Source organism: Peromyscus eremicus, chromosome 4 (genome assembly GCF_949786415.1).
Source record: "Peromyscus eremicus chromosome 4, PerEre_H2_v1, whole genome shotgun sequence".
Taxonomy (NCBI): domain Eukaryota; kingdom Metazoa; phylum Chordata; class Mammalia; order Rodentia; family Cricetidae; genus Peromyscus; species Peromyscus eremicus.
In genome coordinates this window covers 50711487-50735627 of record NC_081419.1, presented here as the reverse complement: position 1 = coordinate 50735627, position 24141 = coordinate 50711487, and the positions used below count along the sequence as shown (strand labels likewise).

Here is a 24141-nt window from a genome sequence, read left to right as displayed (position 1 = left end):
ACAGAGCATAGGGTAATATAAGGGTCTGTACACACTCATCAAAACCAGCATACAGCCAGGCAGTGGTGGTGCACGACTTTGATCCCAGTACTTGGGAGGCAGAGCAGACAGATCTCTGTGAGTTCAAGGCCAGCCTGGTCTACAGAGTGGGTTCCAGGACAGCCAGGGCTACACAAAGAAATCCTGTCTTGAAAAACCAAAACAAAAGAAAAAAGAAAAAAAAAAGCATATATAAGCTCTATACATTTCTTATTGAATCTAGTATACAGAAATGTTTAGGAAGAAGTATTCTGATGCCTGGAAGTTACTTTGAAACGTATTATGAAATAAGTGGTGCTTAGATGCCTGGAGAGATAGATAAGTGATAAATGAAGAAAGCAGGGTAAAATGTTAATGGTTTGTCAATACAAAAACCACTAACGTATAAAGAAAAAGAATAAATCACGTGTGTGTGCAATTCAGATGTGACCTCTGGACTATAACTTGCTATTGTCTCTCGCAGTTTTGAAGACCCAGGGGTTGAAGAACTAAGCACATCACACCAAGCGCACACGTGTTGAGACTGGAAAGCACTTTCCTGTGTGGACTTGAACTGTTCTCCCTGGAGCAAGTTCAGATTCAGGTTCTGGGCAAGAAGAGCAGCAAGGAGGCTGCAGAAACCCTGGTGGCTTCGGCGAGAAGCCAGGACAGGGGCTTGGGAGAGCCTCTGGAGGACCTGTGCTGCCAAGCAGGACTGGGGTCTATGGGAGGTCCTCATTGCCCAGCTCCATTCACAGGATACCGACTAGAGGAAGAAAAGGTCCGTGCAGTGAAATGAACCACTTTCTCACATCAGTCACAGCCACAACTGAGAACAGACCTGTCTCTCATCTCTCAGTGTTCCCTTGTTTTGGGGCCACTGCCGTAGGAGCACAGGGGCCTGGGCTAACTGGGCAGGATAATGACTGTTGTCATGGGCTGCCCTTCTCTGAAACAGAACCTCCCCAAGGTGGTGCCTGAATGAAGCACTTTAAAATGATGGAGTTGCTTTCGGCTCTGTTTCTTTTGCCTCTCAACTTTGGGGATTGTGCATGTCCAAGGCGTTGTCAGAAGACACTGGACCACATGCAATGCCTGCCCTCCCTCTGTCTCACTCTTGTCTCATACCCTTTTGACAGGGTGCTCCTGTGACACCTGGTGCTCCATGCTTGTTAGTACAAGCCTCTGGGCATGCCTGTGAGGATTAGTTAGGCACGTGGCTGGAGATGGGAAAACCCACTTTAACTATGGGTATTACCATTGCAGGGGCTGGGGGCCTGGACTGAATAAAAACTAGGAAGGGAGCTGAACAAGAGCATTCCTATCTTTCTGCTTCCTGACTGCAGAGGCGATGTGACCCGCTGCCCCAAGTTCCTGCTGTGGTGTCTTCCCTACCATGATGGACTGTATTCTTGAACCACGAGCCCTCCTTTAAGTTTTGGGATTTATTTATTTATTTTTTTATTTATTGGTGAGGTATTTTTACAAAACAGGTAACTAACATATGCTCCAAACTCCATCTCCTCACACCGGCGGAGCCATTTACTGTCCTCACTCTGTGGTGGTCATATTGCTGACTGCTTAGACCCTGTTATTCTATTTGATAGTCACAATAATCCTGCAAATCAGGTTTATTTCCCCTATAAACCGATGAGGAAAAAGAGGCTCAGACAGATTTAGGAGTTTTGCTGGTGTTTCCTGACCTGTGGTGGTAGAGATGGGACTCCAGCTGTGAAAGGTGCCTGAGGGGACATCAATGGGGAAGGCAGTCGAGGGGACCAGGCTCACTGGTGTCCTGCTGAACCCCACAAATCAGATGAGCCGGTGACAGCAGACAGGAGGGAGAAAGCCCAGAGATCTCACCGCTCCAACCCGAGGCCAGCGGTCCTCCCGCAGCTACTGCCCTCTGTAGTTCACCTTGCAGGAGCCCTGATCCAAATAAGAGGGCTACGCCTGACTTTGTAAGTCACAGTTGTCTTGTTTTGAAAGGCCCTTCACTGAATCCTAAAGGAACACAGCTTCAGAAGCAACCCAGTGCTACTCAGAGCAGCTCTGGGAAAGGAGGACGTCAGCCATCTCATCGAGGATGACCCTGCTTGCTACATGCTGGGCGAGAGAGAACAGGTGGGGTCAACTAATTTGCCAGTCCTCTGACACAACTCCAGGGGCTTTTCAGCATCTCTGATGTCACTGTCACTTAGTTCAGAAAAGTAACTCACAAATAAAGCAGGAGGAATCCCCTAAGTCCTGCTCTTTTCAAATTGACCTAACATGTCCTCGAGGATGGTCCACAACTTCCGGGCTGTCACCAGCGGCTACTGAGGCCCACGTGATACAAATACAGATGTTAAGAAGGCATGTAACAAGGAGCTCACCAGGGGACTATTGAGGTTTTCTTAAAGAAGAGTTAAGTCACACAGGCCAGTGTGGTAGTGCACACCTGTAATCCTCACACTTGGGGGCTCAAGGCCAGCCTAAGCTACGTGAGACCCCATCTTAAAGAGAAGGGCATCAGTTCCACACATTCCTAAGCCCCCTGCATCAATGTTACCTGCGCCAATGTTACCTGTTCACATCTTGGTCCTGATTTTAAAACCATTCACTTCACCAGGGTGACTGACTGGCCTGAGCTAATACAAACCTGCATATTGACACTGAATGAGAAACACTCAAGAGTGACTGTGGCACCCTGAACAACTCAATCTTGACAGCCCTAAATCCATCAAATGGTGGCGGCTATGGGGTCAGTCCTGTGGTGGGACTCCTCCAAAGACTCCTTTTCCAAAACCATCTCACCCCGGCGGCTATGTGAAATATACCTGTTGATGCTGTGGGGACAGATGGGGGAAAGGTTGTATATTCCATTGCTATGGAGAAATGGAGGAAGGGGTGAAGCAGAAGACTCATAAGTTTAAAGCCTTACCTCCTGACACTGATGTAATCTTTCTGAAGCTTAGTGTTCTTTTTATTTGGTTCTGGTTTTAGAAAGGTCTCACGAGACAGCCCTAGTTAGCATAGCACTTCCTATGTAGAACAGGTTGGCCTTGAACTTGTGGCAGGTCTTGCCCCTGCATCCTGAGTGCTGGTATTATAGGTGTATACCACCATGTTTAGCACAACAAACTGATTTTTTTTTTTTTCAAGAAAAGGATTCATGTATCCCAGACTGGCCTGAAACCTGCTGCTGGCAGTATCACCGTGACTGGCGTTAGTAAATAGAAGGAATACATTTTTATCTTTCATAAATGGAGCATAGAAAGCTGATTTGGTCCTCCCCTGCTTCAACATGTCTCAATACAGCCTTGCTAATAAGAACCAGATGTCTGGAAGTACAGTGGCTATTAAATGTGATTGACAGCCAGAGAGCCTCATTTTTGGTCAAGGTTACCGATGCACAGAAAGATGAGCTAATTTGGCTGAGATCACAGAGGTAGCAAATGGCGAGTTAAGTTTAGACTCGAACTAGTGTAGTCTCTCTAGGTACTGTGAAGAGCAGGTCTCCTGTGTTCATTTTCCATTGCTATAATAAATAGCTGACATAATTGACTTATAAAGAGAAAAGGTTTATTTTGGCTCACAGAGTTGGAGGGTTCATGTTCATAATCATTTGGGCATTGCCTTGGGGCTAATAGTAGGGCAGTGCATCATAGTGGGGGCTATGGCAGAGAGGAACCTCTTATGTCATGGCCAAGGAGTACAAGAGAGATTGGGAGCCAAGGGTCCACTTTGAGGATGTGCCTCTAATGACTTGAAAGCCCCCTCAACTAGGCTCAGCCCTTTAAAGGTTCCACCACCTCCCAATAGCTCTAAGCTGAGGACCAACCCCTTAAGACATGGCATGGCTTCATTCCAGATGTAAGCCGTAGCATTTCCCCTCTGAGTTCTGAACTTTTCCTTGTTATTGGTTAACAAAAGGCAAACAACATTACCAGTATGTCCCATTTTACAGAGTGAAAGTTGGGGGCAAAACTGCAGACAGTCAGATTCTCCTGTTGAATCCATCTGTAAGGATCCAAGACAGAGAATAAAACCCTGTTTCCATGAGGTTCAACATAGCCAATCTTTCTCCCATGACTACAGCAGGTCATTGCTGGAAGTACAAATTTACCACTGGAACTACTGAGCTCCAGCCCAGCTGGCGCTGCACCATCCAAAACAGAAACAACCAGCTTGTCTTGTCGCAGATGCAAAATCAATGCAGATCCCGATTATCTTGGATTGTAATTTCAAGCCTAGATTCCCACCCAGGATGCACAAGGCTGGAAGAATCATCCTGATGTACCTTTCCAGAGAGAATCACCTACTGGCCCACAGGGAAATAAGCCCTCAGCTTAGCAGAAGGGCTGAGCACAGAAACTGTTTATGCTGGGACTTGGGGCAGCAACACATAGTCCTTGAAAAGGTTCATTAACTAGCAGATGTGTTGCTGTGCAGGTCTGCAGGAGACACATGACATTTTGTTGGGGAGAGGGCAAGTTTTGCATTTGGAATGTGGAAAAGAGGAGAATTCTACTAGCTTCTCAGGACACGGACACTTCTCTGATCACCTGCTGAGACACCCGGACAATTCTAGGAGCCAGTGTGTGCCTGATGGATGATAAGAAAGCATCCAACCAACTGCTGTATGATTGTCAATTATGTGGAAACATTTTATGAATTAAGGTTATGGGCCAACTAAAACAAGGGTTCTTGCCCCGTGGAGATAAGGTCCTAAACAACACTCAGTTAGTGCTAAATTAAGAATCTCTTTGTGAGAGTTCACTATTACATCCTTTGTGACCTGCTTACAATTCCTTAGAGTCCCAAACTAGTTGAAAGGACACCAAACATAGACATCCCTTCTCTCTACAGAAAAAGAGGGAGGGAAGAAGGAACGGAAGAGAAGAGAAGAGTCCAGATAGTGGTAGATTTTCCAAATAGGAGGAGAAAACGCCCAAATACCAAAATAGCACAAAATATATCAAACTTTAAAGTTCTGGGAATTCAGAGACAATACTTTTTTCTTTCTTTCTTTTTTTAAAAAAAATATACAGTTTTTCCCTACCAAATTAATTGGAGCTATCAACACCATAGATCAAATCTTGAAAAATAAAAATCCAAGTCCAGGATCCTTCTGGATCCTCCAGAAGGAAAGTGGCCCCCAAATCAGCTTTTCTAGATTATCTTTTCCTGAAGAATATAGACATTTAAAAACAATGTGCTTTCGCACTGAGGTACGAGCTGCATGTAACGAGAACACAGATTTTTAACTTGACAGGTCACAGAGTTTGACTTGTGTCTGTCTATACCTGTGTAGCCAACAAAGCAAGTAAGACCTCCCGAGTCCTCTAGAAAGCCCCCCTCCCAGGCAAGCCCTCTTTCCGACAACCGGAGGCTGCCACTCTTTCCATTTCTGCCATACGGATTAAACTTCACACTGTCACTGGCATACAGCCAGCATCACGGGGTTGAGCTCTGTTTATGTTATCTAACCCTTATGGTCTTACTCAGTTCTCGAGAACACAGCTCCCATTTTATGGATGAAGAAATCGAGGCTCAGATACTGGAGAAATAAAGTCAGCCTCATGGAACTGGAATTTGTGTCCTAGATACATCGAGCTTAATCTTAGAGGCACTGGCTTCCCAAACCCCCACCTGCTCCTCTCTTCCCAGAAATGGAGAAGGCTAAAAGCCACCCACTGAGGAAGTACTTCAAAATATAAAGTAGAGGGGTCAGGATAAACTTTCAGAGAAACCAGAGCGGGGAGAGAAAGAGGCAGACCTAGCAACCGACTTCTGCGAAGCCTAAGAAGCAATCCCAGATGAAAACAAAACCTGCAAAAATGATACTGGTCCTGGCTGTATAAAGAGTAGGGGGAGGCTGCTGATGGAGGCCTTGAAGGCTCCTTTACATGTGTTGCCATTATCCAGCTCAGCTGCCGGAACCCGCTGTGTTAAAGGCAGGAGAGTGGCATGTCCTGGGAAAGCACCTGGGTTATTTATCATTAAGTATAACCCCGCTACACTATATTTTATTATGCTGTCTTTGGAAGGAAGATAATACAAGTATGGTTAATTTGCTTCTCTTCTTTATCTATACAGTGTCATGACCCATCGTGGCTTTGTCCCATGAAATTGGTTTTTTCAACCCAAAAGAAATCCACAAGAAAGTCTCCCTAAAAATTCCATTAATAACCTCTTTCAGCGCGTATAGGTTGCAGGGTCTGGAACTAAGAATGTTTTAATCTCTCCAGCAAAACAATGTCTCATAATGATGTACAGGACTATTGCTGCACTGATGAAGAATCATACATAATTCAGCACCTTTCACTTTGGCACCACTGTGATATCCTCATTAGCCGTGGCTCACAGTGTCTGTCAGATGGTGTCCATGCGAACGCAGGCATTATATTGTCTTTGAGATGTGCAGCTGCTTCCATGACACTGCCAGTCTATAAAAACATGACGCCAGTTTGTTTTATTTAGTGCTAAACCTTCCAGTTTGTAAAAACAAGGCCGACACGGAGCCTGACATGAGGCAGGGGGAAATAATTAGCTCTCATTTTCTCAGCCTCCCATTTCCTTCTCCCTGCTGGGTTCCCTTTCCACTAAACCACCACATGTCAGTCGAAATGGGAGGCAATTAGTGGGCTCATTTCAGTCCCCACAACTGTGCTGAAAAGAAAGTATTTATGATGGCACAATGAACAGCTGAAAGATTAAATAACATTTGCCTTTTGAAAAGAAAATGACTTCTAGCTAAATGGGCAATTTTTGATTATTCTCAAACAAGCTTAGAGTAGTTGGTTTTTAAAATACAAGAAAGGAAAATGAGTCATTTTTAGGTGAAAGAATCAAATAAAACTTGACACAGTAATGCAAATAACTGATGTTTTATTGCAAAATATGTAAATGTGTTATACCCTTAACAATGGCTCGTGTCGAAGGTCAGGGAAGACCGGTGCCAAGCAGACACCAGTGGAGATAAGGTTGTTGTATCGCCTTTTGGGGGGTTGTTATGGGAGTTGTGTATGAAAAGGGACCTTAGGGATATAAAGCGAGACAAATCCAGTGAGACCCACTTTCAGAGGGCGCTTATGCTAGAGTATCTAAGGTGGTTCGGATGTTAGTTAACAGGCTCAGAAAGGGCTTTAAAAAAACTGTATTTAAAAGTGGAAGGTAGTTGTTATATATATATATATATATATGAATAGTTTTGCTATTGATTTGCAATATTTAATTAGGAACATTCTGTGTTGGATTGGGTTTCTTAATGAAGATAGACACTGACCTGACTTCGCTAAGTGCTCATCCAACTCTTTCAATGCTGAGATATTTGTTGCCTTTCAACTTTTACTCAGGACCCTCAGAATATAAAGATGGCTACCTGTTAAGTTGTTCTCCTATCCCATGATTCTAGGGGTGGTGGTAAATGGTAGATTTCTAAAAGAGCCCCGACCTGGGAATAAGCACTGCCCATCAGTGGAGCCATTTTCAATCCAATCTCCAAAGACACTCTTGGTAGAGTGTCTTGTCTTTGCATTCTAGTGCCTTGAATTTTATTGTAACTAATCTGTCTGGTTTTTTGTTTTTAGTTCATTATTCTCAAGACCTGTAAATCTCAATACAAAACTGACCAGCGGTACACAGGGGCTTCTAAAAGCAAAAAAATACCCACAACTCTACCTACCATCTAGGAATCACCGACTATGCTGACCCCAGAGGGTTTCAATAGACAGGCACACATTTAGATTTCCCCCTCTGTCTCTATGAGTCCGTTTTTTACTTTTCACAAATCTAAATCCTGACTTTTGATTCACACAATATGGTCAGTGTGAGACAATGTGAGTCAGTGTTGATTCAGGAGACAGGTGACCATGGCTTCATTAAAAGACTTAGAGCTGTCCCCGAGCTAACAGAATCCTGATAAACAGCACGGACATGTCTGTCATTTATTTAAGGCTGTGTTTGCTCCCATGTGCTACATCGGCGTCTGCTATTCTTAAAGGTGTTCATAATCCTGAGGAAGATTAAGAAGGATCCCAGAGTATGCGAGAGGCAGCTCCCCTCAGCTGATTCTCACATCTCTTCCCAGCAAAGTTCAGTGATGTCAGGTTGGTAACTTGAAATCAGTCATGGTAGACATATTTACATCACCCAAATCTGGAAGTGCTACCTAGCAGTCCCTGGCATGTACAAGTGGCTGTCAGGCCATCAGCAAGCACGTGCTGAGCACTGCACCCTGTTCCGCTCTAGCGCTACAGGCGGCCATCCAACCCATTGGACAGAGCACACTGCCACACTCTGTAATTAGAAATCAGCAGTGACTTATAAAACTGTAACTGCATTTGCTTCTGTGCCGTCAATTAAAACTCATTTTTCTTTCTCTTTTTAAAAGACTACTTTAGGGCACTTTGATTGGCATGTTAAAGCTGGACGTATTTAATGTGAATAGCTGGACCAAACTGGAAACCACTACTGCAGCCTGCAGCTCCCTGGCCAAACCTCTCAAGTTTCCTCCAGCTTTCGCTTTCTTTCTTCTTGTTAATTCTGTGATACAAACACTTAAGATTCCCCTTCCTAGCCAGGCAGTGGCGGTACAGGCCTTTAATCCCAGCACTCAGGAGGCAGAGCCAGGTGGATCTTTGTGAGTTCGAGGCCAGCCTGGTCTACAGAGCGAGATCCAGGACAGTCAGGGCTACACAGTGAAACTCTATCTTCAAAAACCAAAAGAAGCCGGGTGGTGGTGGCGCACACCTTTAATCCCAGCACTCGGGAGGCAGAGCCAGGCGGATCTCTGTGAGTTCAAGGCCAGCCTGGGCTACCAAGTGAGTTCCAGGAAAGGTGCAAAGCTACATAGAGAAACCCTGTCTCCAGAAAAAAGAAAAAAAAAAAAAAAAAAAAAAAAAAACAAGAAGAAGAAAAAGAAAAAAAAAATTTCCCCTTTCTTGTGAAATTTTTTTTTTTGTTTTTTTTTTTTTTTTTTTTTTGTTTTTCAATACAGGGTTTCTCTGTGTAGCTTTGCACCTTTCCTGGAACTCACTTGGTAGACCAGGTTGGCCTCGAACTCACAGAGATCCGCCTGGCTCTGCCTCCCGAGTGCTGGGATTAAAGGCGTGCGCCACCACCGCCCGGCTCTTGTGAAATTTTAAGTTCCCAATTCAGTAGTGTTAACTACGACACTGTGCCATGCTGTGGCTTTTTAGGACTTACTCCCTTTGCAAATCAAGCCTCGTATGGTTTGGTTAATCCTTCCCTGTTTCTTCCTCCCTAAAACCTGTATGTCGTCTAGAATCATGCCACTGCAAGCTTTAATACTTAGGTACATGTACAAAGACATGTCTCTGTGCATAGCCCCTCCTCCATAGCTCATCATGGGGAATGAACTTCCTTCTGCTGAATTTATAATACCTCCAATAACCATCAGAGTAGAGAAAAGCTCTGCTCTCAGCTGTTCTGGAATCGACAGAAGGCATTGGCTTTATGCATGCTTACAGAATCCTTTTTCTTGAGGCCCTGTTATTTTAGCTATTTTTATCTATCCATTTACAAAAATTACATAATAGTGTAAAAAAAAAACCCTATTTGACAGTTTCCGATATTTATAGTATTCTGAGAAAGGGTCTGGTGATTCAATTCGGTTTATTAAATGCAACATTTTGTAAGTATTCTAATAAAGGCCTTAGCACAATACAAGTGAGAGGCAGAGGTAGATGCATTTTTGGTTCATAAGGACCGGAGCGGTAGGATACCGCACTGCTTCTGTGGTGGCAGAGAAACAGCCAGGTTCACACAGGACAAGACTTGGGGAGGAAGAGGAAGAGAGTCAGGGAGAGTCCTCCAGGGACAGCCAGCCTCCTGAGGAACATTGCCAATCTGCCTCAGAATCCTCCTTATTTTGTCCTCCTGGGCCTCCCAGGAGAGGTCTTCTGTCTCCTCAGAAAACCCCTCCAAAGTAAATTCGAAGTGATGGCCACGTGGAGAGGGGTCCTTGGCCTGGACCCAGTTCCCTGTGGGGAAATGCTGGGAGACAGGAGGTGATGTTTCTGCTAGGGCAAGTGATGAGTGCAGGCCTGCCGGCACACAGCCCTATCATGCTTCTTCTGTCTTACTGGGGACAGGGACAGAGAAGGACTCCGGGATAGAGCGTGACAGTTTGGCACTCACAGGCAACGGATGCCGTCCTGCCGCGCCTGCTTCACTATGCTTTTGCATTTTCATGACACAAAGTCCCAGAAGAGCTTGGTGAGAAAAGTACTGGGTGATTTGATAGTTTATCCCTTGGCAAATTGAGCATCAATACTCCTGACTGGTGAGCTGATAAGAGACATAATAATAAACTCTATGCAGCTGAATATTTCAATAAAAAGGGTGGTTGCTGCCCTGGGGTGTGCATGGAGCTGCCTGAGTTTCTAGAAGCCGCTTTCCTTTGTACCAAGCCAAAGGCGTTACAGCACAAAACACAAAGCCTTTTTCACACAAAACAGAAATTGCCAGAGTATAGTATTAACTGATCAAAATCCAACTGATCACCAATGCATGTTCTCGGAGGGGATGATGGCACTTTCCAGAAGGAGGCGGTAGCTGGAGCTGCCCCTTATTAGGTGGAGGCTCTGGACAAGGCACTTCAGCTCTCTCTGTGGTTTCCTCCTGGAAAGGCTAATACAGGCTGCTGTTCTCTATCATGCTGAGTTGAAAAGATGGCATTAAATATGTTTGCAAAGTGTCTGTCAGAAGTACCACGTGGTAATAGGTATCAGAGGAATTAGAGCTATCTCCTGCCTCTCACATGGGAGACACTCAGGCTTAGGAAGACCCAATTTCTCCCAGTTTAACTGTCATAATTTCCATAGATGTGTGTGTGTGTGTGTGTGTGTGTGTGCGCGCGCGTGCGCGCGCGCTCCCTATTTAAATAAATAATTAACTTTGCTCTTTAGAAAGGGTCAAATAGTGGCAGTTCTCAACCAATGGGTCGAGACCTCCACAAGGATTACACACCAGATATTTACACTACAATTCATAACAGTAGCAAAGTTACAGTTATGAAGTAGCAACGAAATAATTTTTATGGTTGGGGGTCACCACAACATGAGGATCTGTATTAGAAGATAGCGCGTCAGGAAGGTTGAGAAGCACTGAAACAGAGTAAGGCCATTCTCATTTGAGTATCGCCATTGGCACAAACATGCTTTTCCCCTCCCTGCTAGGTTGTTTTAGGACAGAAAATGAAAAAGGACATTTTGCTTGTGGGAGGAAGCCTGGGTCCTGCATGGTGCCGAAGGCTGGAAGATCCTGCATCTCCAGAAGGGGGCAGCAGTAAAGACAAAGACCATGGCCTGGGTGTCAGGCAGCCATCTTGGCTCCTGGTGAAGGCGCACACATTCAGACCTGGATGGGTTCCTAAGGTTCTTTGACTCAGCCTCACGCCATAAACCATTTGGTGGAAAACGGCAGCTAACAAAAGTAATTTCATCCAAATTCTTAGAACGTAGGTTGACCTCTTACAACACGAGGGTTATTCCTCTGCAGCTATTTGTACATAAAGTCACATTTTAATTTTTGTTCTTGGTAGGCCTCAAGTTATTGAGATGGCACAACACTTGAAATAACCTCAGCAGGCTCCTGTCTGGGACACTTTTTCCTTAGTTGGTGGTTCTCTCTTTTTCTTTCTTTTAAAAGACTTATTTGTTTCTTTGTTTAATGTATGCGTGCTCTAACTGCATGTATGCCTTGATGCCAGAAAAGGGCATCAAGTTCCACTACAGATGGTTGTGAGCCACCATGTGGGTGCTGGGAATTGAACTCAGGACCTCTGGAAGAGCAGCCAGTGCTCTTAACCTCTGAGTCATTGCTCTAGTCTCAGTGCTTCTCTTTTGGAAAGCTGTGGAATGTTTAGGAGGTGGGGTCTCATTGGTGGAAGAAGGTCGCTAGGGGCGGGCCTTCGAAGGTTCTATCTAGGGGCGGGCCTTCGAAGGCTCTATCTGGCCTCTTGTTGCCATCATGCTCTTTGCTTCCTTGTCTACCCTGATGTCAGCATCCTCTACCACAAGCTCCCCGTTAAGAACTGAACTGCTGCACATGCCTTCCCCAACACAATGGTCTGACATCCTCTGAAACCGTGCTCCAAAATGCAGCTGTCTTCCCTTAAGTCATTTCTGCGGGCACTTTGTTACAGCAGCGCCAAGCTGACTAACACCACTGCTCGGTATAGTTACTCGATACTCCTTCTCAGAGGCAGAGAGAAGAAGTCGTCATTATTTCCATGAGAGGAATCGCTGTCACACATGATTCCCAGTGGCTCCTGTTGGAACATACTTCTCATTTTACTTGTGGAAGAAAAGGTGCCATGAAGCAAAGGGTTCGGGGAGGATTTCAGAATCCCAGTGCTTCTTGGGAGTTTTGTTTTTGTTTTTCTAGTCACGGAGGTGGTTGCAAAGGTAGGTTTATGAGAACCCGGTTAACTGGGGTTTTGAGGAAGTCTTTTTTTAAATGGGTTCTACTCTACCTTTAATGGGTCAAGGTAATAAGATTTCTCATATGAACTATAATTTCCATTCAGAGCATGCTTATGAAGAAGTGTTTTGTAATTTAGGGTGTAGCGTGCCGTAATGGAGTACTGAAGAACTAGACAGTAATCTATTCTGTGACTGTTTTATTTGAGTTTAGAGATGGCTTAAATGAGTTAGCGCATATACAATAAAAACAAAAACTAAGCCACAGTTTTTGGCCCTATCTGTTGTCACCCCATCCCAGGCTAGTCACACACTTTGTCTTGTTATCTGTTCCTCAATCAATGATGATAATGTTGTGTCCCGTGCATCTGACGTAAATGCCGGGGGACTGATGAGATGGCGTTCATAAAATACTTAAGCTTTTCAGAAAGTCTCTAGACGGCTTTTATTCATTATATTCAGGTAAGTATTTTGTAGAGGCCCAATCAACCTCTTCAAGCTCCAGTTCAAAATGGAGGCCTTCCCCAAAGCATTTCCTGACCCCATGCCAGTTTCTTCCTTATGCTTTTGGCACCCTGGCACGGCACCCACACAACAGGGCTTCCTTTTGATCTGTCCCTCCATCACACCATCTGTCCAGCGGCTCGGCTAGAAACCTTTGTCCCACACCTGGCTCCTCTCTCCTCCTCTTCACCCCGTCTCCCTGAGGGTTAAGTCTCATCAGTTCTCAGGGTGTCCCAGTTTGTCCTCATCACTGGATTTTTGTTTTTGGGTTTTGTTTGTTTGTTTGTTTGTTTTTCGAGACAGAGTTTCTCTGTGTAACAGCCCTGGCTATCCCGGAACTTGCTTTGTAGATCAGACTGTCCTAGAACTCACAGACAGCCTCTGCCTCCCGAGTGCTGGGAATTGAAGGTGTACGCTGCCACTGTCCAGTTATACTCATCACTTTTAACTTGCTTCTCCTCTTGACTCACAGTTCTTCCCCACACCGGCCTGGCCCTTCCTGGATTCCCCTCCCGTACTACTGAGCAATGTTTTAAAAACACAAACCAGATCTTACCTGCTCTGTTTGAAACCCTTCAGTCCCTTTAGCTTGGCACAATAAATGGGTCCTTTGTGTTCAGCAGCCCCTCTCTGGCCCTAACTCTAACCACACCACTTCCCTGCTCTGCGTCGAGTCTTCCCAAGGGGAAAAGACTTGAGTCAGGTCCATGGAAAGGAGCCCAAGGGGAGCTTCCTGTGTTTGCCTCGCTTCATGTATACTGGTCCCTCTGCCTTCCACACCCTCTTCCTACCAAACAAATCCCAGGGGTTCTAAACTTTGGATTTTAGCATCATTTTACCAGGGAGACTTTAAGACCATCCCTCACTTCCTTCTCATCCACAAGTGGATATGTATCCAGTGTGTGTGCATAGACTGATGTATGTGGTGTTGGAAAGTTTCATCATTCTGTAGCACAGCCACTCACTGATCTGGTCTATTTCCCTCGAGATGCTATGGGTTCCTTGTAAGCCAAGACTGTGCTTTCTGACTTTGTAGTCTGAGCATTTATCATAAATCTAGGCATACAGTCGCCCTCAGTAACGGACAGCTGAACGAATGGGTAGAATGACAATTCTGGGTAGGTGACCAGGGACAGCAGACTATAGAAAGTTGTACTTGTACATAGCCCAGAACTTAAAAGGTCCATATTATTATGGTTAAAAAAATAGGTCACTGTTTCGAAAAACCAAAAAAAAAAAAAAAAAAAAAGGTCACTGTATTTATTCTCAAATATCTTCATAGCTTCTGAGTTTTACTAAAAAATATTTTTCAGATTTCCACATTAACAAGTACATATTTTTACTAATTGAAAACATTTTCTTGTTTGAAAACCTTTCTTGACAATGTCTCTCAAGGAAACGTTCCCTCCCTACAAATCATAAAAAGAGCTACAGTAAAGAAAGCTTATAGATCATCATGGATTTGAGGATATTAAGGAAGGTGGATAGTAACACACACCTTGTTTGCCATCGGATAGACTTGAGTGTGCGGCGCGGTTGGAAGGCCCTTCAGTGCTCCCAGAGAGAGAGAGGAACTTGACCCTGCCCTCATTCTTTCTGCTTCTAACAAGAGCAGACAGACAGTAAGAACAGCTCTCCCTTATTTACATGTTATGGGCAGAGGAGAGGACACACGGAGTCCCTTTCCCCAAGCTTTAGTACATCGATATGCTTCAGTGGTGTAGGCAGAACCTTCACAACTTACAGTCATTCCCAGTTCCCAAGGTCTAGGTCCTGGGACTGGCTTGAAAACATGCAAGGTTTTGTTAAGCAATGGCCTGGAGACCAGCCAGGCCCATGCAACCCTTCGCCAGCCGTAAGCTACAGGTGCGAGAAGTTAATATAAGTCCCTTGACTCCTCAAAGCAAAAGTACAAGTTATACAGTAGCTAAAGACAGGCTGGGGCTAGAGAGATGGCTCAGCGGTTATGAGCATTTGCTCTTTTTCCAGAGGACCTGAATTCGATTCCCAGCATCCACATCAGGTAGTTCAAACTTCTGTAACTTCAGCTCCAGGGAACACCCTCTTCTAGACTCTAAGGGTACTGGTATTCATATGCATGCACGTGCGCGCACACACACACACACACACACACACACACACACACACACACACACCGTAAACAAACAAAAACAAACCCCAAATCAAACAAATTCTTAACTTTCTGGCTACGAAGCACTAGGATGACAAGGCATTTAACCCTTCAGAGTCTCGACGTCCACATCTGCAAATTAGGGAAGAGCCACATTTATATAGCCACAATTATATTTACATGACTCATCTTCCTTGTCAACTTGACTGGATTCAGAAATCATCTAGGAGGCATCCTCTGGGTCTCTGGGTATGTCTCTGAAGGCATTAACGGAGAGATTTAACGGAGGAGGGAAAACCCACCCTGAGTGTGGGGGGCTCCCAGACAGAGTGACAAGTGCAAGCATTAGCATCCAGTTTCTCTGATGCCTGAGTGTGGCCGCAATGTGGCTAGCCGTGTCGCGCGCACGGTCATATCTTCCCCCACGTGATGGACTGTATCCCTTCTTAAACCACAAACCCAGATAAGCCTTCTTTCTTAAGTGGCTTCTGTCAGGATTCCCTCGCAGCAATGAGAAAAGGTAATTCAAACCAATACTCTTTGCAAGACACATAATAATAGAAGTTATTTGCTGTTTACAGTAATCTGAAGTAACGCAAGCCCACTGCTACCTAGGCAGGTTTTCCCCTACAGGCTGAAAATGATGTGACGTAAAAGCCTCACTGAATGAGTGCAAGTCAAATGCCCTGCTGTCCTACTGGAGCTGAAATTCCAGATCTCCACTTTGTCTTCGTTCTGTTCTCTGTGTGGTTTCATACTTCCTTTCCTCACAAGCCAGGAGCCAGAGAGCAGAGTGAGCAATCACCGAAACTCACGCTGCCTGTGTTTTGCTCTGTGCCCCCTTGAGCGTTTGGGTGGTCTCCCCCAGTATTCTTTACTGACAGAAATTACAGATTTCTCAGATTGGATTCCAGAGGAAGCCGGCAACCTGTCAGCTCGGTTCTCTTTTACGAAGTCTTGAGTCTACACTTTTATTCTGAATCCTGTTACCCGGTGGTTGGGGCTGGTGTAGAAAACCGCTGAGTTACAGATTGAAACTACCCAAAGGATTTGAACCGTTACCTGTGGGCCAGTTCCTGGCTTCAAGTGAAAACCAAAGACAAGTTCAAGGTTCACAATCTTTTCCTCGTTTTCTTCAGGCTCCCCTCCTGAATCCTAAAATAGAAAAGCAGATATTGTTCTCAGAGACGGGGTTCTCACCTTGACTTCTCTTTACCCCTGCCACGGAGAAGAGCCCAGCAGGGCCCTGCTGTCGACCCGCACTTGCTGGTTAGTCCCGCTCCTGGTTCTGACTGTTAAGGGGTCCCTAGCCCTGAAACCCCTGCCTACACTTCTGCAGTTCTGATAGCTCCTGGTGCTAACAGGTTTTTCCATTCTAATCTCTAATTGAACTTTTATTACTAGATTATGATACAAGTTGTAACTAACGGCTGGAAACAAGAGAGATGACAGAGCTTTGAGAACTCGGCTGAATGATTTCTCTTATGTTGTTCCGCTCAGTGTCACTGGCGTGGTTTTCTGGATGCATCTGGCATTGTGCATTTCATTCTAGAAGCACATTTTGCACTGGATGCAGACTGAGAGCTTCAAAATACTCAAGGTATTTATACACTCTTTCCAGAGAAGAACTCTGCAGCTTCTCCAGTGTATGTAGACTGCGAGACCCAAGGCTGAGAGATGGGAAGCCATGGTTGTTGGTGAACTAGTACAGCTCTGGGTATTACCTACCAGTATTTGCTACTTTTATAATGAAGCGTGTCATGTACCCTTAGGCTATATTCGCAACAGTAAGTACAGTAGTCCCTCTTGATTCAGGGTTTTCTTTCCCATGGTTTCAGTTACTTGCAGTCAACTCTGGTCCAAAAGTGTTAAATAAAAGTTATAGAAATAAGCAATTCACAAGTTTTTAATAAGTAAACTGTTACACTTATTTTATTACTGGTTATTGTTAATCTCTCACTGGGCCCAGTTTATATATTAAACTCTATCACCGGCCTGTTTGCACAGGAAAAAGCAGTATATATAGGGATTGGTGCTAATCTCAGTTCCAGGCATCTGCAGGGGCTGCTGGGATGTATTCCCACGGATAAGGAGGGGGACTGGTGTTTAATGTTCTATTTGAATAACACCCCTCCACCCCTCCACTCCACCACCCCAGGGTAAGTGGCAACCCAGAGCTCTGGTGTGTGGCTTCCTTTAGCAACTTAAATGGTGGAGAAGGGCCTCTAGAACCAGGCATGAGGCCAGAGGCCTTCCCCTACAACGCTAGTGATGGGTACTATTCTTATCATGAATGTGCTGTTAATATTTCAAAGTGTGCGGAACAAACGTGTGTAATCTGTACAGATCACAGTCCTCAAAGAGTCTTTTGTTGGATGGATGTAATTAAATTTCACTTCAAACAACAGCTCCAGACTTTAGCAAACTCGGGTGTGGATGTGGCAGGTTTTATTTAGGCCAATAAAAGCAGCGGGCCTCCAGTGGGGAACCCTCACTTACCTTAATTAGTGGTGGGAAGTGGAACAGGTTCAGGTAATCGTGGGCTAGCTTCTCAATAGCTGACTGGAAGGACAAAATCACGTGACTTTATTAAGGATTTGAAGATACCACAGGGGATTAAAATTACTGAGCACACAAAAAAGGACTCTTTATGTAGTTTATAGACTATCTTGGGGATGTTAACATCTATCATTGGTTGAGCATATGTCTGATTGTCAAAGTGGAGGTGGTAGTTTGCCATCATTGAAAGGACAGGAAACCACTTTAGAGATGGTAAACCATGGCCCATCTAGCTCCTGTCCCACAGGTACGGCCAGCTAGGCCCCTACTGCTTGGGCCATACTTCTAGTCAGCTTAGCTCCTGGTTGCAACTATGAAGGGTTCCTTCGTCCTGAAGTCCCTGCCCACACTTCTCCTGGTGCCAGGTGGTGCCAGCTGGTAGGCAATCTCCAGCCCACCAGACCTAAGCCTGTACTCCTACTTAACCAACTGATCTCAAATGTACAAATCTGTGAAAAGAAAGAAAGAAAGAAAACGAAAATCCAGGACAACACGTCTCCTCCAAAAATTACTGATCACAAAATCAAGGACCAGTGGTGGTTTGAAAGAAAATGGTCCCCAAAGGGAGTGTCACTATTAGGAGGTGTGACTTTGTTGGAGGAAGTGTGTCACTGTGGGGGTGGTCTTTGAGGTCTCTTTTGCTCAGGCTTCCCTTGGTGTGACAGCCAGTCGACTTCCTGTTGCTGTAAGAAGTAGCTCGCTCAGCTCCAGCACCATGTCTACCTGCATTCAGTCATGTCTCCATCATGATGATAATGGACTGAACCTCTGAAACTGTAAGCGAGCCACACCAACTAAACGCTTTCTTTATAAGAGTTGCCATGGTCATGGTGTCTCTTCACAGCAATGAAGACCCTAACTAAGATAGGACCCCGGAGGGAATGACCTCAAAGAACTCCCCAAAAATTCAAGAGAATGATTAAAACTATGTTCAGACAACTCAAGGCAAAATCCAAGAGTTGAATGAAATAGGGAGTCAATATAAGATATAAAATATAATTCAATGAAAAAAATGAGTGAAGAAAGGCCAAATTAAAATGATGTTGGAAATGAAACACCCAATAAGCCAGACAGGGATGTTAAACCTCAGAGTAAGCAATACATAGAGCTGTCCTTCAAACCTGAGCTGGGTAGGGCAAGTTAATGCTCCAGTGTTTAGCATATGACTGTCCTGGGGGAATTGGGAATGTAACTGGGCACAGGAGTGGACTATCAAAGCCATTAGGAAGGCTGCAGCCTCTGCCTGAACCAGCAAGGAACACTAAGAATCGTAGAGAAGACAGTTTAGATCAGTGGTTCTCAACCTGTGGGTCAAGACCCCTTGGGGGGGCAGGTCAAATGACCCTTTTGCAGGGACCACATATTGGATATCCTGCATATCAGATATTTACATTACAATTCATAACAGTAGCAAAATTGCAGTTATGAAGTAGCAATGAAATAATTTTGTGGTTGGGGGTCACCACATCATGGGGAGCCGTATTAAAGGGCCGCAGCATCAGGAGGGGTGAGAACCGCTGCTCTAGATGACGAGCCTTGGCGTATTCGTCAGCCAATTCTCAGCTTTTCTGGGAACCGATCACGTACGGATTAAGAATCCCAAACTAGGAAAACTAGATGCATTTTTTTTTTCTAAAACAAAATGAAACCGCCAACAATGTAAGGAACACTTATGGGACACTTAGTTCTGTTTCGGACGTCGGCTCCTTCCCAGGAGGCTCAGGGAGAAGGCAGCTGACAGGCTCCGAGGGAGGGACCCCAGAGAGAAAAACGACAGTGGTGATCCTGCGCCAGCTTGTAGTTTTATCGCCTCCTCTTAGGTTGAGAGACTCAGAATACACAATGACTGTGCCTTCTTCAGCGACAGAACAGGGAAGGGGGACAGCTTCCCACGGGCAGTGTGTGCACGCGTGCAGCAGACACCTGGCAGGGGCCAGGGGAGCACCTCTGTGCGGAATGCCCATGGCTCGCATTCCAAAGGCTCAGGTCGAAGCCCATGCATGCCAACGGCCCCACGAGTACACACAGAACTAGTTAGAAGAAGTTCCCACCACCTCTTCCTTCATCTCTTCCTCTCGTGGACATTTGTTTTCTTGAGGCAGGGTGTCTCCCTGCCTGGGGCTCGTCCAGTAGGCTAGTCTGGCTGGCTCTGGGGCCTCAGGAACCTGCCTGTCTCTGCTTCCCAGCACTAGGTTACACATGCACCATGCCTGGAATTTTGCAGCTTTTTACTCAGGCTCTGGGAATTGAACTCACGTCCTCACGCCTGTATGGCAAGCCCTTTACCTTCTGAGCTACTTCCTCTGTCCTGTATTACTTTTGAATGGGGTAAAATTCACATTCCATACAAGTGGCTATTGTTTCCTTCAGCGGCATCTCCTTCCTTCACAGGGTTATGCAGCCCTTTCCTCTCCAGGGTGTTCCAAACTGTCCATCACCCCAAGGGACTATGACACTCATTAAACCATCCCTACCCCGCCCTCCTTGTCACACCCACTGGCAACTGCCACATTTATTCTGTTGGAATAATCTTTTTGTACACTGTGATGTGTCTCTGTCCTTCCTCACCTGCCTAAGGCACCTTCTGATTGGCCGAATAAAGAGCTGAATGGCCAATAGCTAGGCAGGAGAGGATAGATGGGACTTTCCGGGAGAGATAGGAACTCTGGGAAAGAATCTGGCATGCCAGCCAGACATGTGCCAGACAGTCAGATGTGCAGTACTGAGGAGAGGTAATGAGCCACGTGGCAGAATGTAGATTAATGTAAATGGGTTAGTTTAAGTTTGAAGAGCTGGTTGTGAACAAGCCTAGCTAAGGCCAGGCTTTCATAATTAATAAAAAGTCTCCAAGTGTCATTATTTGAGAGCTAGTCTAAAGAAAGACCCGTTATAATATTATCTCTGTGGTATGCTATTCTGGATACGTTATGTACACAGAATACCAGTGTGACCCTTCTGTGTCTGGCTTTTCCCATAAGCATCCTTTCCAGGCTCATTCATGCCACAGCACGTCTTCATCCCACTATGTGCTCCTTCATCAAGAGCTCAGCTGGCCTGCTCTGTTCTCCATTCCCATTTCTGCTAAGGAGTCAGGCAGGCCTTATTTCTTGCTGTTTTAACTTCCTACCTGGAGCTTCAAACCCAGCCTCTCCAGAAGTCAAGTTTCAACACGTCAGTTCTCAATGCTCTCCAGCTCTGGTCATATCCAGATACCCAGCCTGAAGCTGGAAGCAGTCCAGGGGCTGGGCCTTCCTCCCTGCACTTGAGCTATCCCAGGTCTGCTCCAGCTTTCAGCTTCCACCAGACCAGCGAACCATCCACTGCTCCTCTGAACAGAGGCAACCACTCCTTCCATTCTCTTTGGTCGGTCATTCCCATCCCAATGGACATCTCCTGTTCTATCCTTCCCCCACATCCAGTTCAAATCCCCCTTCATCCTCTATCACTGTCTCTCTGCCTCTCTCCACTGGTCAAGGGTAATGGACTGTCCTTTTCTTCCAACTGCTTGTAAGAAGTTGTGCACATGTGTTCTATCTCTTCTCTGGGATGTAAATTCCTTTAAGGCAGGGTGATTTTTTGAATTTCTACAGGCTCAGTCTTGCAAGCAGACATGACTGAATTTGATGAGCCATAAATAGGAAGCTGGGACATGTCTAATGACACCAACCAATACAGATGGGACACTTCTGTTGTCCTAGCTGGGTCTAGGAATATTTAAACCACTTCTGATTTGGTAAAGTACCACAGCTTGCAACTCCCTTCCCCTCTGGCTGACCCTTGAGGAAAGTTGGTAAAGACAGAAGAGGGTAAGGGTGGGTGGGTGCATCTTACTTGGCATCTGCTGCCCAGGACTAAATTTTGGGGACAAGATTTACACAACGTCTCTTTTGGAGCTCAGACACCTCTGTACTGAGGAAAGTCATTTTTCCTGCAGTGGCACACCTAAGCCAGAGAGATTAAGTTCTCTGCCAGTTTTTGCAGTGGATGTCCATGCGTGTGTCTTCTTGTCCACCTTGTAGGGGGAAAACATCACAATCCTGCTTTGTCTTGCTCTCTGGTGGATGAGTGCCCAGCCATTGTCCCAAGGTCGCTGAGACACTGCAGACGTGGTTCTTACAAGGGTCTGGGCTCTCTGGAACAATGTGAAGGCTGGTTCGGACTTTAGTGGGACAGCCATAGAGAAGCTAGGGTGAGGTGCTCAGAGTAAAGGGGGGGCTATTGGCAGAACCTCTGTGGAGGTGTGGATTTGGGTGAGAGGCTCTCATCATTATTTATTCCCTCCTCCCTTTCTAATCTGTATAAATCCCTCCGTTCATCCATCCTATTTTGTGGGAGACCAGCTCCCACATTTATTTACCCCAGGGACTCTTGAGGAATGAGGGATAAGAGATTTAGATAGAAGTAAAGAGGGGAGAGAAACAGATAGAAAATACAGGATAGCCTTGGGTGGGCCTGGATCCTTATCTACTGGCCCAGGACTTCATTCCAAAGAGCTTTTTATAACAATGCCAAGGGGCGGGGCAAAAGGCCTCCCCCTTGTTAGATACAGCCAAGTGTAGACCCTTACAAACACCTGATACTCAGGCCCGTGGTCCAATCAACCTTTTATGCAGTCCTGCTGTATACAGCCACTAGGGAACATAGATGGGCTCGAACACTATTTGGTTTTGCAGGGGGGATAGGTAACAGTATTAGGATATAGCTCTGATGAGCTTGAACTTGGGGTTCTCCTGCCAGGACTGCGGGCAGACCATGATCCTACCCTCTGTAAGGTCTCTTGACACCGATCTCCCACAACATCATCCCCCAGATGTCTGCACCTGTTACTACGTTTGAGAAACTATCTGAAAAGCCAAACAAAGAGCTCCAGTTCCTGGGTAGCTGTTCAATTAATTAATTAATTAAGTTTATTTAGTGCTTGGTGCAGAACTTGTGAGTGCTACCTCAGCGATGTACAACCAGCCCCAGCCGTGAACTGGGTTAAATTGTAGAAAGAATGGCAACAACCAGGAAAACAGGGTTAGTCTGAAACTTTTCAAGACTAAAGTTGGGGGGCATGTTAGGTTTTCTGGAGCTACTTCGGGCTTCGGACGAGCACATAGTGTCTGTTGCAGGACAATGACTGCCCACGTCATACATCCTCCTGTGACTTAGATGGTGGCAGTGGCTTTGAGTTCACTTGGGCTGTGCACAGGCTCCAGGCTCCTTAAGGACTTCTCATGAATGCCTGGCCTCTCCAGCTTTAAGTGGGCTAACTGGCCTCCTGCTAGTCCCGGGTCTGGTAGCTGTTCTCTGGGTATCACCCTACCTTAGTTCTGGTCCTCTGGCCTGCTAAGCTTCCTCAGGCCTGCCCTCTGGCCCTGTTTCTTCTCCCTTACACACCTTGCTGTTCCTTCCTTTGGCTAATGTTCCTTGTCCTGAGCCTTCACGACTTCCTTCCAGAAGTCCGCCCTCAGCCAGCCCCTCTCCTCTGCAGCACCTCTTGGGTGTTATTGTGCAGAACCATATACACCATTTCTTCCCTAGACTAGAGGCTTCCTGGAGTTATAGGGGTGTTACACCATTGTGCTCAGCTAACTGCTGTGGGGTTTTGAGGTGGGAACAGGCGTGGCACAAGTGTGGCAGCTAGTTAGGGACAAGCCTGGAGGCATTTCAGCACCTAACGTCCCACACTGGGATGCTTTCATTTCTGTTTGCTAACACGTGACCCGCTATCAACAGCACATGCTCAGTTGATTTATCGATGCTCTCCCACCAGGTACCTTAAAATGAATGATGTGGCCCCTGGAGACGATGCCCATGTCTTTCAAATCTTCCTCATCCAGAAGCAGCAACCGTTTGCCTGTGATGTTGTTTTCCTTAAACAAGCTTGCATAGCTACTCATCTCTACCGAGGAGTCACCTGGGGGAGAAAGGCAGAAGGCAGGAAATGAGGCTAAATCATAGCCCAACAAAGTCAACTCCAGAAATAAGAAGGTAATGTATTCCACTTGCCTTTTCTGACGAGCTGCTGGACCCAAAAATACTGCGAAGAGAAGACACACATGGTTCGGGAGGGTCACATACGGGCAGTAGTCATTCTCAACAAGAAAACCGTGTCCAACAGATTCAGATGTCTCTAACTTAGCCATAGGGGAGGATGAAAGAGTCCTCTTTGTAGTTTAAAGCCTCAAGCTTTCGAATTGGAGATATTCCTCCCGTGGGGGGCATTGGGAAGTTGAGAGAGTTCCTTGGAAGAGAGAATCTCCTACAGGCGATCCTATAATGACTTTTCCATTTACATGTGCAGGTAGTGACTGCCACGGGACTTGTTTCAGGAACTGTGTGAGTAAACAAGGACCACACAGCAGTGGACAGAGAGATGGACAGAATGAGGACCCCCACTAGGTCATGTTTGGCCATGGCAGCCATTTGGAGGGCATGCAAAAGATGGGGTCCCCTTGTCCTTGTACATCATTTGACACCTGTTTCCTGGTGGCCTAACATTACCTCGGTGAA

At 45.7% G+C, this 24141-nt stretch overlaps 1 protein-coding gene across 1 annotated transcript in view; it reads right to left on the bottom strand.

Moving 5' to 3' along the window:
• Positions 1-24141, bottom strand: part of Map3k20 (mitogen-activated protein kinase kinase kinase 20) — a 162477-nt gene that overhangs the window by 11411 nt on the left and 126925 nt on the right. Inside the window, exons 13-16 of the mRNA XM_059260697.1 lie at positions 23638-23668; positions 23406-23545; positions 17584-17646; positions 16147-16239 (exon numbers count right to left, since the gene is read on the bottom strand). Of these exons, the coding sequence (XP_059116680.1) occupies positions 16147-16239; positions 17584-17646; positions 23406-23545; positions 23638-23668 (327 nt within the window). The remainder of the gene's footprint in view (positions 1-16146; positions 16240-17583; positions 17647-23405; positions 23546-23637; positions 23669-24141) is intronic.